General features: G+C 17.9%; 3 protein-coding genes across 3 annotated transcripts; 2 read left to right on the top strand and 1 right to left on the bottom strand.

Moving 5' to 3' along the window:
- Nucleotides 1–1,546: 1,546 nt before the first annotated feature.
- Nucleotides 1,547–6,244, top strand: PRELSG_0724100 (conserved Plasmodium protein, unknown function; the record flags this gene model as incomplete). The annotated part of the gene is made up of 1 exon (XM_028675943.1): nt 1,547–6,244. One exon carries the CDS (start codon nt 1,547–1,549, stop codon nt 6,242–6,244), a length of 4,698 nt encoding a protein of 1,565 aa, XP_028532482.1.
- A 2,425-nt stretch (nt 6,245–8,669) lies between these two features.
- Nucleotides 8,670–10,600, top strand: PRELSG_0724000 (monocarboxylate transporter, putative; the record flags this gene model as incomplete). Its single annotated transcript, XM_028675942.1, has 2 exons — nt 8,670–8,742; nt 9,063–10,600. The coding sequence occupies 2 exons, from the start codon at nt 8,670–8,672 to the stop codon at nt 10,598–10,600; spliced, it is 1,611 nt and encodes a 536-aa protein (XP_028532481.1).
- Nucleotides 10,601–11,136: 536 nt separating this feature from the next.
- On the bottom strand, nt 11,137–15,965 carry PRELSG_0723900 (protein kinase, putative; the record flags this gene model as incomplete). The annotated part of the gene is made up of 15 exons (XM_028675941.1): nt 11,137–11,218; nt 11,408–11,487; nt 11,566–11,811; nt 11,948–12,032; nt 12,124–12,196; nt 12,279–12,365; nt 12,436–12,515; nt 12,581–12,766; nt 12,839–12,989; nt 13,086–13,185; nt 13,290–14,130; nt 14,218–14,710; nt 14,944–15,217; nt 15,316–15,486; nt 15,609–15,965. The coding sequence occupies 15 exons, from the start codon at nt 15,963–15,965 to the stop codon at nt 11,137–11,139; spliced, it is 3,306 nt and encodes a 1,101-aa protein (XP_028532480.1).
- Nucleotides 15,966–17,059: the final 1,094 nt, after the last annotated feature.

Below are 17,059 nucleotides of genomic sequence, written 5' to 3'. Positions count from 1 at the left end.
ATACTAATGCATATTCTCTTTTTCCTTATTTAATGCTTGTGCTGGGAACCTATTGTAAATAATATTAGTGGAAAATAATGAAATAACCAATTTCCTTAATAAAATATTACCAATAAAAAAAAATTTTTTTTGCAAAATAGTATAAAAATATTAATATCTGCATATTTCCTTTAATATATAGAAAAAAAAAATACATCTTTGAGGTCAATTACATAAGAAAAATTAGCCATACGCGTGAAATTTTGTATTTTAAAAAAAAAAAAAAAAAAATTACAAAAATTAAAAAAACTTCAAAAAAAAAAAATTTTTTAAATATTGTATGTATATTTCATACTAAGTTTAATTTAATTTTTAACATTGATAAATATTATTTTAACAATTTAATGTTTTACTGAAGCATAAACTTATAAAAAGTAAAAAATAATTAGTATGCCAATAGAAAAATTGGGAAAAATAATTGTATAAAATAATACATAAAACTTTTTTTCATTGTAGACTTTGGTTTTTTTTTTTTTCTTTTGAATAAATTTTCTATATATATTTTTATTCTTATAATTTTATTGGATTTAATTCTGATACTGAGATAAAATTTATCTATTGTTTTTATAATTTTTATAAAACTTTCAAAATATAAACTATATTTTTATAGAACATGTTTATTATAAGAAAAAAAAATAATGAAAAAAAAGCACAGCTAATGTTTTGTAAATAATAAAAAAAAATGTATATGAATTATTTTTATATATATTTTTTATAATACATATATAATATGCAACACGAATAAAAGCAAAAAAATATAAAACACTAATTTTGTAAATATATGAATAATGATAACGTTATGTATTAAATAAAAATATATATATTAATAATACTTAAAGTATTATTTTTTATATACATTTACAAAATAAATGTACAGAGAAATATTTAATTAAAAAAACCTTAAAAAAAAATAAAAATATATATTTATATATATTCAAATAAATCTCAGGAAAGAAAATTTAAATAATTTTATATAATTCAGATGTAAATTGGATATATAAAAATATGATTTAATGATGTATATTCATAAAGCTTTATATATGGGAAAAATATATTCATAAAATTATAATAAAAGAGAACATATACTATTGGAAAAGTTCAAAAATATTTTTAGTAGTTTCATAAATTAGAAGTTAAAGTATTGAATATGTTTCAGCTAAATTTTTAATATTGAAATTTATTTTAAAGAGTTACAAATAAGTATACGTGAATTAAAGAGCCGTTTGAATATAGAAAACAAAAAAATAGAATTCTTGTACTATATATAAAGAATTTCAAAAATATACATATATATATACATATATACGTAGTAGTAAATTATAAGTGATTTAAAAGAATATGACATATATATATGAGGGGTATTCATTTCCTATAAAATAAAAATATAAATATTTAGTTTTGTATATAATAACAATCGATTATAGGAAATCAATATTTTTTTAAATATTATTTTTAATTAATAAAACAACAAATATTATTAATTTATTATGTTTTCATCATTATAATAATGAGAAAAAAAGATATTAAGGGTACAGAGAATAATATTATGATAAATGATAAAAAAAAAAAAAAAAAAGAAGATATTCTTTTTGAATTTTTGAGGGAAAATAATGTGAAAGCTTCACAACTTTTGAATAGTATATGGATTTATTATTTTTATCATAATATAAAAACAATAACAAAAAAAATAAAGGATTTACAAAATGAAAATAATAATAAAAGTGTTTTAAAGAAATATTTATTAACACTGAGCATAAATATTGATGATGCTTTTAATTATTTTCAAGATATTTTATTTCATATAAAGAAAGCATATGATGAAAAGAAATATGAATACATTTTGTATATGAGTAAAATAATAGATAAACAAAATAAATATTCTATTGATGCAAAAAGTTGTAATGAAAATGAATGTGAGCAAAGTTTAAAAGATTATACTATTGAATACGATAACTATGTAAATAGTATTATTGATAAATTTTATTCAGAGGAAAATGAGAAAAATATTGAAAATAAAGCAAATCAAACTTTATATAATAATTTAGAAATTGCTAGAATATGTCTTAGTAATACATTCAAAATTTTTGGAGATTTATTTAGATATAAGTCGTACTTTTTTAAAGAAAATAAAAAAAAAAATGAAATAAAATCATGCATCAATTATTACAAGTCATTAAATTATTACAAGTGTAGTGGCCATTTATTTAATCAGTTATCATTATTATATATAAATTGTAATCCTATAAAATGTTTATTTTTTTATTTTTTATCATTAATTGCACATAACCCAGCACCTAATAGGGATGCTGTTGTTATGTTCATGGAAAACATACTAAATGAAAGAAAAAAAATGGGTAAATTATTAGAAGGTTTAAAAGGAAATAAAGAGAATAATAATAATAATAATAGTAATAATAATAATAGTAACAATAATAATAATAATAATATTTCAAATAAATCAGGTAGGAATATTTATCATATTAAAAATAAAGATGATAACTATTTGTCTTTTAAGGATTGCAAAAACAAAATAAAAAATATTTATCTTAAAGAAGAAAAATTAGAGTACATAAAATCTCATATGCTAATAGAAAATTTAGAAGAAAAATTCACTTCAAAAAATGATTATAGAAATAGCAATGAAAAAGATTTAGCAGAAAAAGAATTAGGAGAAACCATTATAAATTTTTATATTAGCTATTTCAAAATTATTAAATTATTATTTTCTAAAATTGATATGAATAAGTTTGAAAAAAAAAAAAATAAATTTATATATTATACAAATAAATATTTAAAAATTCAATATTATAATAAAAAGGAAGATAAATTAATGTTAAAAAATTTAATTTTAATAATTTTTACCTTACTAAGCATTGTACTTTATGTAATCATTAGTCAACATGAAAATAAAAGGAATAAAAATGGTTTTTTTTTCTATGGAGATATAAACATAAATAAATATATTTATAAAAATGAACAAATTTATTTTTCCTTTCTTCTAATTCACGAAATTTTATTATCCTGCAAGTATTTTTATCTCAATTTTTACTCACAATACCTATCAGTATTTATATATATGTTATATTGGATAAATAATGAGAAAAATCTTAAAAATTTAAATTTGAACAAATTAAATGAAGAAGATGATAGAGAAAAAAATTCTCTTATTAAGCAGTATCATGAGGATTATAAAAAAAAAACGACTTATATTTGTTCAAATAATTTAAAAGATAACAAAAGAAAAAAAGTTAATATCAAAGAGGGAGACGATTTAAAAAAGGCAGATGTAAAAAAATCAGGAGAATATACGGATTCAAAGTTTTTATATAACGATATTATAAAAAGCATTAAAGATTTGATATATAGTTTAAAAATAAAAAAGGATATTAAAATGGAAAATTCTCTTTTACATTATAAATTAAAAGAAGATTTTTATATTTATCCATTCTTAAGTGCTTTAAGATTTAAAAAGTTAAGAATAGAAGATGAAGTAAGTGAAAATGTTGAATTTGAAAAAAAAATTAATAAAAATCAAATGAGTGTCTGTGATGATTCTAATGAAGATGATATTGTAGTACTGAAAAAACCTTTGTTTGTAAAATCAGATACAATTAATGGAGAAATTATAAATGAGAAAGATGATTCAAATAAAAAATTAAATTGTTTTAATGATTTATACGAAAAATCTATTATAAATAATAATCACGTTTATACACCTGATAATGATTTTAACAAGGTTGATACTGAAAATGTTGATAAAAATAATTCACTAGAATATAATATTTTTAAAGATAATGAAATGTTTCATTCAAATATATTTGATTCTAATGAAGAATCTATACAAATAGAAAATTATATTATAGCAACAAAAAATATTAATAATGATGAAGAAATAGAAGAAAATGTGAGAATAATCAGATTTCAATCATTAATACAAAATAAGGATATTTGTGACCATGAAAATTCTTTTTTTGAGAGTTTATGTAAAATATATTTGAAATCAAATATAGAAAAAAATGTTGAAAAAAATGAAAATATAAAATATGAAGATCTAAACTGCTTAAATTTTACTAAAAGATTATATGATGATTATTCTTGTGTTCTTAGTACTTCAAATGATATATTTGAAAATAAATTTGCAGCTTATAATAGCAATAATATGAATTTACATTCATTAAAAATAGTTAATAGTGATTGTGCTAATAAGAATGTTGAAAATATCTCCTATACACCTTTACATGAAAAGACTAATAAAAATAAAACCAATAGTACTTTGAATGTATCTAATGAAAATATTGATACTACTACTAACAATATAAATAGTAATAAATATACCAATAGCAGTGGTATTACTAATAATAATAATAAAAATGAAATTAGAGATGGAGAGGTTAATCAAAATACTAATAGATATATTTTTAATAATAAATATAACGATAAATTAAATAGGATTAATGAAAATTCTGAAAATCATACATATGATAATACCCAAGTGAAAAATAATGAAATAGAATTAAATAACGAAAATACGGATCATTATATAAATAGAAATGTTAATATAAAAAATGAAAGCATAAATGGAATAAGTAAAACTAATGATAATATTTGTAATTCAGAAAATATAAGATGTTTTGCTGTGAATGATATAAAAGATAATATAGATAATAGAAAAAGCACTTTCCTATATGATTATAACAACTGTGATCATATTAAAAATGGGAAAGAATATGGATTGAAAACTTATAGTGATAAAATGCATCTTGGTTTCAGTAAAAATTATTTATATATTAGTAATAATCTAAATGCAAATAACCAAAAACAAGATGATTTAGATGCTATTAGTAATATTTCAAAGACCAAAAAAATGTACAATGATTCAAATATATTAAGTTGTTATGATAGCAATATAAATATGTTTAATAATAATGATATTAATAATAATAATATTAATAAAAGTAACAATAATAATAATAATAATGATAATAATAATTGTAATATAAATAGTATTGATAACAATAATAATATTAATAACAGTAACAATAGTAACAATGATAATAATTATTATGATAATAATTACTATATTAATAATAATAAAGATGGTAATACCAATAATATTATTATTAATACACTTCAAAATCCTAAAGATTTTGTAAATGATGACATAAAATCATTCAATAAAAATTATAAAATTCAGTCAAGTTTTATGTTAAATAAATGGAATAGTTTTAATTATGATTTATTCGAAGATTCTGAAAACATTACAAGTAGCAATAATTGTATACATAATATAGATAATAATAAAGATAATAGTAATGTGGATGAAAGATTGGACAAATATAATGAATTAATTAAAAAATTTTGCAAAGAAAATAATTTTGATGAAAATCCAAATACAGATGAAATAAATATAAGGAGTCAAACAATAGAAAATATTCAAAATAATAATAATAACGCTTTAATTAATTCATTGAAAAATGCAAATACAAGTTATAATTCTTTAAGAATATTAGATATTAGTAAAAAATCGAACATAAATTCACCATTTAATTATATTACAAAAAGAAATACGAATATTTCTAATATAAATAATGAGGATGCGATTTCTCATAATAATAATATAAATACAAGTGTGCAAAAGCAAAAATGTTACTTAAATGATTTATTAAAAAAAATTATTATATTAGATGGGAAAAATATAGGAACTCGATATAAAGATAATTACATAAAATATTTTGACATTTTTCGTATTAAATTTGCTTTGGATTATTACAGAGATAAAGAATATACTGTAAAAGTTATTATGCCTCAAGAATATTTAACTTACGAGAAGAAAAATTTTGAGAATACTAAATATCATGGTAGTAGTTATCATTCTGACAATTTTAAAAACAATAATACAGACAATGGTGGAAATAATGAGTTAAGATTAACTAAAAATGATTTGTTATTTTTTCAACACCTTAATATTCTAGGTTGTTTAATTATTCAACCACTAGAAAATTATTATAATTTTTGTATAGAATATATGCAAAAGTGTAATTCTTGCTTCGTAACAAACATTGTTTTTTCTAGTTCAAATATAAAATTATTTGAAAATCAACAAACATATAAAAATATTTCTTCACATATTATATCTTATACTTTTCTAGCGGATGAATTTTTGCCAAACCCTAATTTTAAATGGCCACTTCATAGTAGTAATTAAATAAATAATACCATTCATAATAATAATATGAACATATATATATATACATATATAGTAATTAATAGAAAGAAAATTTTTTTTATAGAATTAAACTAAATTTTTTTTCTCATTTTTTCTTCAGATAATAATACATCACAAAAAAATATTTTTTACAAATAAAAAAAAATTGGATCTAAATATATCATATTGAGTTATGGAGGAATTTAAAAATACGCCTTTTTTTTTTTCTTTTTTTCATATTCTTTTTTATAGAATTAAAACACATTATTATGATGTTCCAGATAGAATTAATTTTTTCTTTAATTTTTTTTATGGAAGTACAAATAAAATCAATATATTAAACTTGCTATATTATAGAATACACATTTATATATGTAAAGATAGGAAGAAAAGAGAAGTTTATTAAAAATTTTTTCTTTATATATATATGCATAAAAATATATAATTTTTTTAAGATTAAAAGAGATGATTCTAAGAATCCTATAGATGATTGAAAGAAAATAAAAAAAAAATAAAATTTTTTATGCAGCATTAGAAAAGTATGCATATAAAAAATGCAATTTTAAATAGTTAAGTTATTTAAATATCCCCTAATGGCCCACTAAATATTAAATTTTACTTTCAAAAAGTCTTATATCCTTAGAAAATTAAAAATTTGGTAGAAATTTAAAAAAAAAAAAAAAGAAATAGAAGAAAAAATAATTTTCTGTGGTTAATGGATTCTGTATCATATATATATTAATTTAAAAAATTTTAATTTTGTCTATGTATCATTTAATCATAATTATAATTAATAATATATATATGTGTAAAGTTAATTTCTTATTAGAATGAATAAAAATTTTCACTTTTTTTTTTTTTAATTTTTACCTTGAGTGAGTCTCTTTTATTCCAATACATCTTTGGAGTTGCAAAAATATGTTTAAAATGTGTAAAACAAGAATAAAAAAAATAAATTGTTATATTTTTAGCATTTATTTGAAATAGTTTTATATGTTTTATGTAAAATTTAAAGACTTTCTAAAAATTACATTATTTACAACTTTTAAAAATTTTTTTCTATTTTTATTTTTTTTTTTTATTAAAAAAATATTTTATTTCAATAATTTTAAAGTTTTTATACACTTTAATATAAAATAAAAAAAAAGATATGAAACAAATACTTTCTCTTTAAATTTTGCTTTTCAAGTGTTGCAACCGTATATATTACTAAGAAACTTACATACTTTCATTTGCCTTCTTAGAGTGCATTTTCATGAATTTTTTTTTTTTTAAATTTATTGTAAGAGTGTTCATAAAAAGGAAAAAAAAAAGTAAAACAAATTAAAATAAATTTAAAATAAAAGTAATTCTAACAGGAGATACAAAATATTTTTATATTTTATTATTATTTAATAAGCATTGAAACGTCTATTAGCACCCTATTAAATAGTAACAAAATTTATAAAAAGCATTAATGAATTGCATAAATACATACATTATTATAACCAAAATGCATTTTTTTTTTTTTTCTTTAATTGGAGGCGCTTTTGAATTTAATACATTTTGATTCAATTGAGAATTTGGAAATATAAAGATAAAAACAAATTAAATACAATAAATAATGTATTATTACTATTAAAACAATTCATTAATAGTAAAAATTAAATATTTAAAAGGTATGCTAAAGATGTATTCAAAAATTATATTTTTGTAATATATGAGTATCAACAATGTGCTTTATGATCATGGAATAAGTCGATTACTTTTTTTTTTCTTTCATTTAGAGAAGGAAGGAAAAATACAATGATTTCCCCTGATTATAAAAAAAATTAACTCCATCAAAAAAAAATATACTTGAAAATATATTTAAAAAGGAATATAAAGATTTTTATCAAAACAATTATGTAAATTTTATATATGTGAGATGAATTTCGAATTTCACTTCTAATTTACTTGAATATATATAAAAAAAAAAAAAAGAAATGAAAAGAGAAAATTCACATTTAAAAATAAATTGTTTTATAATTACACTTATTTATTCCTTTTTTTAAACTAAAAAAAATCGATTTTTGTAAAAATTAGCTTATATACTTTATTATTAAATTTTACATACGAATACAAGCTAATCCTAATATAGTTTATAACCTTTTATTTTATTTTTTATAATTTTACATATTTACTTTTAAAATAAAAAAAAAAAAAATAGTTCATTTTTACTTAACTAAATTATATTCCTACTAAATAAAAAATTTAACCTTATTTTTTTTCATTTTTTTTTTTAAAAGATTAGATATCACAATAAATGAAAGTTAAATATTCATTAATAAGTTAAAGTATTAAAATTTCCTTGCATCTAATTAGAAAGGAATAGTTTTATATATATTAGTTTTTGTGTTATGTTTTCCTAATAAAAAAACAAAAAACAAATATTACATAAATTATGATGAACTGTATACCTAAAACAGTAATACCATATATTGTATTATTTGGTGCCTTTTTATATAATCTCAACATAGGTTAAAATAAAAAAAATTAAAATATAAAAACAAAAAAATATAAGAGATTTTTAGAGAAGATATTGAGATAGTTTTACAAGTTTGTTTATTGAATTTTTTTTTTTTTTTTTTTATTATGTGTTTGTACATATGTATACACCTTTTTTATTTTATCTATATTAGAATTTTAAAATATACATTATATTCCATAATTTTAAATATTAATATTTTTTTCTAATTTTTATATGTTTGAGAGATTATTTATATATTTTTATTTTTTTTATATATTTATGATAATAATATATATGTATTTATATTTTTTTTTGTAATTTTTTTTTTAGGAGTAGTAAATTCCTATGGAAACTTAAATATTTATTTGACTTCTTATTTAAGATATAAAGGTAATTATGTAACTTACAAAGACGTATCTATTATTTATGAGTTATGCATAATTACTTTAGGAGTTTCAATGTTAATTGGAAATCATGTTCAGAAAAAATTAGGCGTGAGAGCAACTATACTATTATGTAGTTTTAATACATTCTTAGCATTTTATTTATCATCAATATATGTTCATTCTTATTTTTTACTATGTCTATTCATGGGGATTATGCATGGTATAGGATATGGAATAAGTTTTACTATACCTCTATCTTGTACATATAAATATTTTAAAAATAATAGGGGATTAATAAGTGGTATTGTAATATCTGCTATTTCATTATGCCCTTTTTTATATTGCCCTTTACAAACTCTTCTTATTAACAAAAATAATGTTTTACCTTCTATGGAAGCAAATAGTGACTCAAAAGAATTATATTTTAATGACGAAGAGGTTTTGAATAGACTTTCTCATGTTCTTTTTATTCAATCTATTATGGCTTTATTTTTATGTAGTTTAGGTGGATTTTTAGCTACAATTGATATTAAGGAAAGTAATGAAAATTCAGAAAAAGTACTTGCCAAAGAAATAGACATGAAGAATTCTGATAATAAAATAGTAAATTTAGAAGAAAATGAAGTAGTATTATTACCACAAGAAAAAGAAGAAACATTTCAAAATGATTTAACTAATGAATTTAAAGAAAATAATAAGAATGATAGTATAATTTACGATGAAAATGGTAATTGTAAGGATGGTGCAGGTACTTGTTTAACTGAGAGATTTATAAAGAATAATAACTCTATCAATGATTCAAATAATGAAATACAAGCAACTGATGTTAATGGATATAAAAAAGAAAATAATTCTCTTTGTAATAAAAAGAATGACAAATTGAATACATATGAAAATGAATGTAAAAAAAAATTTTACAATATAAAATGCACAGAAGATAAAAATTTTATAATCCTTTGGCTATCTATAGTATTATTTAACTCTTATATAAATTTTATTATAATGTATTGGAAGATTATTGGTATTAATTATACAAATGTAGAAGATAAAATTATAACATTAAATGGAAGTTTTGCTAATAGTGTATCAAATATAATAGGAAGGTTAATTTGGGGATATCTTTATGATAAATTTGATTTCAGCTATATTTTATTATTATTAGGTTCTTGTGTGTTCTCCTGTTGCTTTATCCTACCTTTAATTTCCCACATATATATATTGTATCTACTTATTTGCTCTATCTTTTATTTTTGTATAGGCGGAAGTTTAGTTACTATTCCTGTTGTAACTCTAAAAAAATATGGAGAACAATATTTTTCTCTAAATATGTCTATTTTATATACTAGCAGGATAGCTAATACATTTATATGTAGTTTACTCGTAAATGTTTTCTACAGTTTATTAACATTAAAATACATAAGTATTTCTTTTGGATTAGTTTCTTTTCTGTCAACTATTTCTATATTTTATCTGACAAAATAAATACATGTGCATCAATATATATAATCATATATGTAATTATATAATTATTCTATTTGATTTATCAATCTCTTTTAATTATTGTATATGCTTCAAACATTAAGTTATTTCATTTTTTTAAAATTTGCACTATTTTAAGTATTTTTTTGCATTTTTTTAATGGAGATTTTGTTTTTAATTTTTATTTTTAAAAAAAAATAGAATATTTTATAAATAAATTTTTTTTAAAAAAGTTTAGGTTTTTAAAAATTAATGAAACATAAATTATTTAATTTTAGATAATATTCACATTTACAATTTTTTTTTTTTTTTAAAAAAAACTCTCAAACAAATTTAAAAATAAATATATATTTTTTATTAATAAAATGAAATATACTATTTTAAAAATAGAATAGATTTATAAGTAATCTGATAATTATTTTTAAAATCTAAAAAAAAAAATTTCATAGGCGTTTCAGTAAAATTATTGTTAGTTTTTTTCTTATTTTCTTTTCATATATAGGGCATATTGGAAAAGCTCAAAAAAAGATATCCCTTTATTATTTTTCTTTAAATGTGTTAATAATTTTGGATCTAAAGTAATTTTCCAATTCATTTCTAATTATTTCATTGATTAATAATCTATGTGTAAATAAGAAAAAAATAAAATAAAATAAAACAGTTATAAATAAAAAAAATTATAATTAAAGTTTTTAAACATATATTTTAGTGAGTCGATACATTAATAAACTAGGAAAAATAATCATCTAATGAAATTTAGTTAGATGATTAAAATATTAAAAAAATTTGGATAAATGCATATAAATATACTTAGTTATTTCATCAAAAGTAGGTCTCATAAAAGGATTATCATCAATACAGGCTAAAAGTAGATTTATTAAAAATTTATCCTATAAATAAGGAAAGTATATATATATATATGAATTGATTAATAGATAAATATAAATACATTTTATCAATAATGTTACTTGAATATGAAAATGATTTAAATTAATATTATAATTGTGATGAGAAAAATAATGAAAATTTTGATGTTTTAAAAATTTTGATATAATAATTGAAAAAGCCCAAATATCAACATTCTTATCATAAGCTACACTTTTCTGTTCAGGTGCTAAATGTCCTATTGTTCCACAACACTGACTCATTAAATATTCAAAATTTTGATCTACCTTTCTTGATAAATTAAAATCAGTTATTAATATTTTATTATTCTTCAAAAAAAAAAGAAAAAAACATATATATAAATATGAAATAAAAAAAGACATAATAAATTGAAAAAGAAATGATTGTTTCAATTAAAAATATCACATTAAAAATAAAAAATTTTTTTTTAGATATCTATTAAACCTTTATCAGAATATTATCTGGTTTTAAATCTCGATAAATGTAAAATTCCTGCTTAATATTTGGCTTATGAATATGCGACATTACACTGAGAAAAAAAAATAATAAATAAAATAATAATATATATATATTCAAGAAATGAAAATTATAAAATATATATCCACCAATATTATTCTTACTTGGCTATTTCTAAAAGAGTTATTCTTATAAAATTTAAATTATATATTATGCTATTATCACAGAACACTTTCTCTGAAGAAAAAAAAATAATTCGAAAAAAAAAAATATATATAAATATAAATATATATATATAAATATATATATATATATATACCTAATGATGTATCAGCTAGCTCTAAAAGAAAACAAAGAGATTCTTTTTTTTCTTTTTCGTGTTGTCTATTTATTAATATTTGATAACCTAAAATAATAATATTAATATTTTTATTTAAATATATAAAATTGTATCTAAGATAAAATATTATTATTACCTTTAAAAACACAATAAATTTGTATTACATTAATATGTGCTTTTTCTCTCATGATAAGAGATTCATTTAAATTAAATTCACTAAATGAAAAAAAAAAATTTTTTTTTTATAAATATACTAATATTAGTTGAATTATTTATATTACTTCATGTCCATTATTTTTAAAGCGAAATTTGAAGTATTTTTTATACTAAAAAAAAAAAAAGAACTATAAAACTCTTCATTTTTAAGTGATACTTTCCATACTTCACCAAATCCCCCAATTCCTAGTTTCTTTTTAAAAGTAAAATAGACATCTAAATCAATTAATTCGTTATTATTTTTCCATATTCTAATAAGAAAAAATATATATATATAAATGAAAAACATATATATAATAAAAATAAGATTATTGTTTATTTACTTTAAAAAAAAATTATCAAGATAATTAAATTTAATTTCTATATTATTTAGAAAATTTGAAATTGTTATTTTAGATTGTGTATTTAAATTTAATTTATTTTTTATCTTTTTCTCCCAAAATATAGGTATAATACTTTCAATAATATTATGTTCTTTTTAAAAAAAAAAGTAGAAGTGAATTAGTGTATAATTGTATAAGAAAAAATAAAATACAAAAAAATTAAAGAACATATTTAAATAAAAATTACCTGGAATAGATGGTATTAAAACAAGATTAAAATATTTTACATTTTTGTTCTTAATGTAGCGAACGAATCTACAAGGAATATCCAAAGAATCGCATAACACCTATTAATATTTTGATTTATTCAAAAATAAAATAAAGTTTATATTAATATTATTGATTATTAATGATAGTATTTTTATTTATTCCTTTTTTTGAAAAATTTAACTTTAAACAATAATGATTTATGCCTATCTGATCCTTTTTTTACACTTCCAAGTAAAACAAAGTTAAAGTCAAAATTTTCAAAATAGAAAGTTTTTATACTTTCACTATCCTCACCATAATTTTCCATTTTTTTTTTTTTTTTCTTTTCTTCAGAGGAAAACATTTCAGAAAAAGTTCTCTCATGAATTTTATTTGATAAAGAATTACTTGATTTATTAAATATAGAATCATTACTCTTTTCTTTTAAGCTATTTTTTTCTATTTCGCAATATTTTCTTTTGTTTTTTTTTTGACTTTCTTTGTACTTATTACTTTTATTGTAATTTGCTATAACTGAATTTCCTTTACTATTTATGATAAATCCATCTTTTCTATCAATAATGTCTAATTCTTTTTCATTCTCTTGTTTGTGAATATTGTCTCTATTATAATAATTTTCAGTAGTTTTACAATATTCAGTACTTTCTTGATTTATGTCTTCTTTAATTTTATTTTCTTCATCATCTTTGCTTTCTTCATCATTCTCACTTTCCTCATCATCTTCACTTTCCTCATCATCTTCGCTTTCTTTATCATCTTCACTTTCTTTATCATCTTCACTCTCTTTATCATATTCATTCTTTTCATTATCTTCATCATATTCATTTTTTTTATCGTTTTTAGTATCTTCTTCTTCTTTTGCTCCTTTTCCTTGATAGTTTTTTTTTTTTTCTTCTTCATTTATAATTATATTTTCGTTATCATATTTAATTAACTTGTCTACTAAATTTTCAATCTTTTTTATTTTTATTAAAATATTTTTTACATTTTTAACTTCATTTTTAGCTGTATTAACTATTTCACTAATAATTTTATGAATAAGTTAAATATATATATATATATGTACAAATGAGAAATTTATTTATTGATAAAAGAAAAAAAAAAATTACCGAAGTCTAGCATCACTGTTTATGTTTACGATTATATTAGTTATGCAATTGCAAATATCATTTTCTTTTTTACTACATTTTTTTTTATCATTTATATATTTTTTGACGCACTTATTAATATTAGTGAACAATTTTTTATTCATTAAAAAAATATTGGAATATTCACAATCAAATATTGAGTTTTCTTTAAAGCACTTAAACAACCCAATGTATCTATTAGGCACAGGTATTTCACCAACCAACTTTTTTTTTTTTTTTATAAAATATTTAAAATTTAAGTCGTATGCACTATTTTTTATTAGAAAATCTTGTTTGATTAAATTACTATTAATACTAAAGTTATTCATTGCATACATTTCATTGATACTCATGTCATTATTATTAGCTAAATGATTCTTTTTAATAAAACTTTTTTCCTTTTTTATTTTTATATCATGTTTGTAAAAATATATTAACCTTAAATCTTTTATGTCAATAGCATCATTAAATATTCCTGTTAATATATGTATTTATTTAATTATTTTATTTTATTTTATTTTTTTTATAATTACATCAATATATTAAAATAAAGAATATATTGAATATATTTATATATTTTTATGTAATATTCATTTAAAAAGTAAATATTTTCTTGTAAATGGAAATATATTAATTGTATATTATTATGCTTATTTATCCCTTTTTATTTTTTTACAACGATATGTATTTTTCTATATTTTTCAATACCTGGCTCAAAAAATGTTTTTTTATTATACACTAGATTATCATAAAAGTCTAATATGTATGTCTTTTTGTAACGGTAATTTAAGTTTTTTTCATATAGTTTATTTAAAACAAAATCAATTAAATATAAAATTACTTGATTGTTTTTAACTTTTTTTTTTTTTTTTAATTTATTTAAAAAGTTTAACACTAAAAAGTTGATTTGGTCAATATTATCAGTCAAATATTTTAAACCAATTAATATGTCATCTATTTCTCCACTCAACAAAAGTAAAACCTCAAAAAAAAAAAAAAAAAAGAACATAAAAATATAATAATGATATTGATAGTTAATACACAACTTTTAATTTATCTAAATAATAATTTTAATGTTACCATTGGAATTTGATTATAATTATTTGAATATTTTGGAAAATACAAATTGAAAGTATTTATAGATAATTTTTTTATAAATTCATTTAGAACTTCATTGTTTCTTTTTAATATTAAGTCATCAGAAATAAATAAACAAATATTTTTATTTATTTCGTCTCCCCTTTTTAAATTCTATTATTAAGAAGAAAGTAAGAAAAAAAGAAATAATACAAAAATTTAAAAAAAAAAAAAGTAAAAGACTTAATACTTCTATTATTTTTTTTTTTTTTTTATCTTTTAATTATCTATATTACAATTTCTTGATTTGATTTTAGTTTTCTTAGCGTTTCTATATGAGTTTTATGTTTATTTTCATTAGTTCCATTTTTTTCATTTTCATTTTGAATATGATCTAACTCACTTTCTTTTGAATCTTTTGATTTATTACTATTATTATTCGAAGTAGGAGTATGAAGAGAAGTAATATTATCATCAAAATTATTATTGATATTCTTATCAACATTACTATTATAATTGTCACGTATATTTGTAGAAATATTAGTATTACTATTATAACTATTACTAATATTACTATGAAAGTTGTTAGTATTATTAATACTACTATTGGAAACTTTGTAATTATTGTTGTAGTTATTAGAATTATTATTCATTTTTTCAAAATTTTTTTTGAATATTATATTTATTATACAATTTAATTTATTTTACTTTGTTTTTATTATTTTATGACAACTATATATGTAACAAAACATTTTAGATTTCTATAAAATAATTTTTTTTATTAAAACAATTTTAGAATATTACATTCTATTCAACTGGTAATATGTGTAATTCATTTAAAATGAAAAATTGAGAACTATTTTTCTTAAAAAATAAATATTTAGTAATTCATTCTTTTTATTGTTATAAAATATAAAATAACTATCTAAAAATATTATACATAAAATATTTTATGTAGAGATAATTTTTTTAGTGTTATTGTTATATTAATTATCTAATAACATTAAAAAATAATGTATTTTTTTTTTTCTTTTTTCTATATAAAAAAATATTCGAAAATAAAAAGAAAATGAATGAAAGCGAAGTATTAACGCACTTATTTTTTAGTATAATGGAACTTTACATACAAAATAAACTTCAAAACTCATTAAAAATTTAAGACAAAAATGTATTTTATTTTTTATAAAAATGATAAAAATAAAATAAAGAAGTTTTTTTTATATGCATCTTATTTGTCACTGTATTTTTTTTTTTCAAAAAAAAAGAAAAAAGGAAAATTAAATTAAAATTAAAATATAATGTATGAATATATATATATATAAATTTAAATGTATTAATATTATATATATATAAGACTTCTAGCTAATATAAAAAATTGAAATTGTTTAAGGAGTAAAATATAAAAATATATATATATAAATTAGGTGTATAACAAAAATGGAAAAGAAATGTATTTTTCTCTTCTTTTAAATTTAAAAAAAAAAAATTTTCCATAAGCAACTTTAAAATAAAAACAATATTATATATGTATTAAATAAAATTTTTAAAAAATAATAAAATCTTTCACTTATAATTATTTACTTTATATTTTTGGTAAATTATATATAAACTTTCTATATATAGCTTAATTTTATTTTCCAATGATACTATGTCTTAACAAATATAAGCTTAAAAAAATTAAAATAAATGCGTATTATCTATTTCTTTATTTTATATTATTTTTTTTTCTTTTTATAATTATTTATCT

This window comes from Plasmodium relictum (genome assembly GCF_900005765.1).
Source record: "Plasmodium relictum strain SGS1 genome assembly, chromosome: 7".
NCBI classification, from domain to species: domain Eukaryota; phylum Apicomplexa; class Aconoidasida; order Haemosporida; family Plasmodiidae; genus Plasmodium; species Plasmodium relictum.
The sequence above is the reverse complement of the archived record's forward strand: the minus strand, read 5'-3'. Positions and strand labels throughout refer to the sequence as shown.